Genomic DNA, 2,269 nt, shown 5'->3' with positions numbered 1-2,269 from the left:
CTAGACTATAGACTAGACTATAGACTAGACTATAGACTAGACTATAGACTAGACTATAGACTAGACTATAGACTAGACTATAGACTAGACTATAGACTATTCTATAGAGTATTTTCTTCAGAGACTTTTCACTAGAAAGGTGTATTTTCTAGATACTTTTATATAGAAGACTGTCGTCTCTTTATATCTATTTATAAGATAGTTTCTTTTTTTGGCTTTTTCAATGGAGGGATCTTTTCTCTGTAACTTTTCGAATAGAATAGACTTTTTTCTAGGAAAAAAAGTTTCTTAGTTTCTAGATATTGTTTATAAAAAAAAATATTTTTTCCCAATTTTATTTATTTTAATATTTTTTTACAGTTGTTTTATTATTTGTTTTAAAACAAAATATTTATTATATGAAATTGTTTTATATAAAAAATTACTCTTTTTTATATAAAAATTTATAAAAAAACGTTGAACTTTAAATATACATATTTAAAATAAATAAGGGAAATAACATAAATATTTAAACATTATTAAAGTTGTTGCGATAAAGTTATTTTTCATAAGTTCAACAAATGTTTAAAGAATTATTAAAAAAATTAAAAAAATTTCACACACCTGTTTTTTGCAAACAAATATTTAAAATTCTCATGAGTCATTATAATGAAAACAAACATAAAATATATATATAAAAATAAATAATTGCAGAATTTCTCTAATAACTCGTATACGTGTTCGAATAATAAAACCCAAAAGATTGCTGTTAAAGTCTTAAAGTCACCACAAAATCCCACATATCAAACAACTCAGGAATTTAATAACTATTCAACGGATCAGCAAAATGACTATTATCAACAGTATCAACAACAGGACCATTTATATCAACAGCAAAAAGCTTTAATGCCTCCTTTGGATCATGCTACTCATATTTTAGCTCATCAGCATCATTGTAAACATCATCATAAACATCATAATAATCAGCATCATAATCATCACCATCATCAACATCACCATCAACAGCAGCAGCCGCATCATAAAACTAGCCAACAGTCACCGCAACAATTTCAGCAACATTTACAACAGCAACAACAGGATTTAGTAAAATCCCTACAGAATGAATTACAATTTCAATATTTTGAGAAAAAACCACCTACACCACAGAAAACCTCTTGCCACTCTACCCCACAAACGCCTAAACATGGCGGTGGACGAAAATCGTCAGAATCGAAAACACCCACCTCTACTTTAACGAAACCTAAAAAATGGCGAAGACCTTTTAGTTCGTATCATTCCTGTGATGATTTAGATGCCTCGAATAATGCCACCAATTTAAATAAATCTCAACAGCAACAACACTCAAATGAGAAAATGGTGGTGGCCAGTTTGAAATATTTATGTGCCTGCACTGGAGCCACTTTGAGGAATTTATCAAAGAAAACCAAAGATTTACATAAGAATAATTGTTATACTTATAATAAGGTAAAGTTTGGTGAGAGAAATAGTGAACTAATTCGCTCGCGATTTAATCACAAGCTTTATTTGTTGAAATTTTTTTTCTCTTGAGTTAATCATAAGCTTAATTTTTTCAAAGTTTTTTTCTTTTATGTCAAATTTTAAAATTTATTTTAAAATTGAAATATCACTTGTTTTAGGTTTCTTTATATTAAAGCAAAACTGTTGCCTCACTTCCCTTTTAGTTCCAAACATTTTTTCCACATTTTCGTTTATACATGCAGGCGCCCTTAGAATTATTAAATTGTTTTTTTTTCAAAAGTATTTAAAGAATACATTTTATTCAGCATTGTATCTCTAAGTATGTAATTGTATTTATGTCTATTATTTTCTAATTATTTTTTTCTTTTGCTTAAAATCAAAGTACATACATTTTTTAAATTGTTGTTAGTGTTGGCATGCTAATGATTTGAAATAAACATTAAGAAACTAAAAAAGAATTTCAATGTAATCAAAATATTTGGCAAAAAAAAAAAAAAAACAACAATCTAGAGACAAAAATCAATGAACCACAAAAAATAAATTAAAAAAAATTTAAATAGATTTTGTTTAAAGTTTTCAACAATTTCAAAAAAACGTAATAAAATGAATAAAGAAACTATAGACCCAACTATTGACTAGACTATAGACTAGACATTAGACTAAATTACAGACCAGACTGTATACTAGACTACAGGCTAGACTATAGACTAGACTATAGACTAGACTATAGACTAGACTATAGACTAGACTATAGACTAGACTATAGACTAGACTATAGACTAGACTATAG

The 2,269-nt window shown here is 27.3% G+C and overlaps 2 protein-coding genes across 2 annotated transcripts in view; one reads left to right on the top strand and one right to left on the bottom strand.

Moving 5' to 3' along the window:
- Window positions 1-2,269, bottom strand: part of LOC111676907 (ral guanine nucleotide dissociation stimulator-like 1) — a 27,081-nt gene that overhangs the window by 5,126 nt on the left and 19,686 nt on the right. The gene's annotated exons all lie outside the window — the stretch shown is intronic.
- On the top strand, window positions 683-1,896 carry LOC124420105 (GATA zinc finger domain-containing protein 10-like). Its single transcript, XM_046952013.1, has 2 exons — window positions 683-1,464; window positions 1,638-1,896. The coding sequence occupies exons 1-2, from the start codon at window positions 886-888 to the stop codon at window positions 1,650-1,652; spliced, it is 594 nt and encodes a 197-aa protein (XP_046807969.1). The 5' UTR covers window positions 683-885; the 3' UTR covers window positions 1,653-1,896.

The sequence above is a fragment of the Lucilia cuprina genome, chromosome 5 (genome assembly GCF_022045245.1).
Source record: "Lucilia cuprina isolate Lc7/37 chromosome 5, ASM2204524v1, whole genome shotgun sequence".
In the NCBI taxonomy this organism is placed as follows: Eukaryota; Metazoa; Arthropoda; class Insecta; order Diptera; family Calliphoridae; genus Lucilia; species Lucilia cuprina.
Note: the sequence above shows the minus strand (reverse complement) of the source record. Positions and strands in the feature narration are given on the sequence as shown.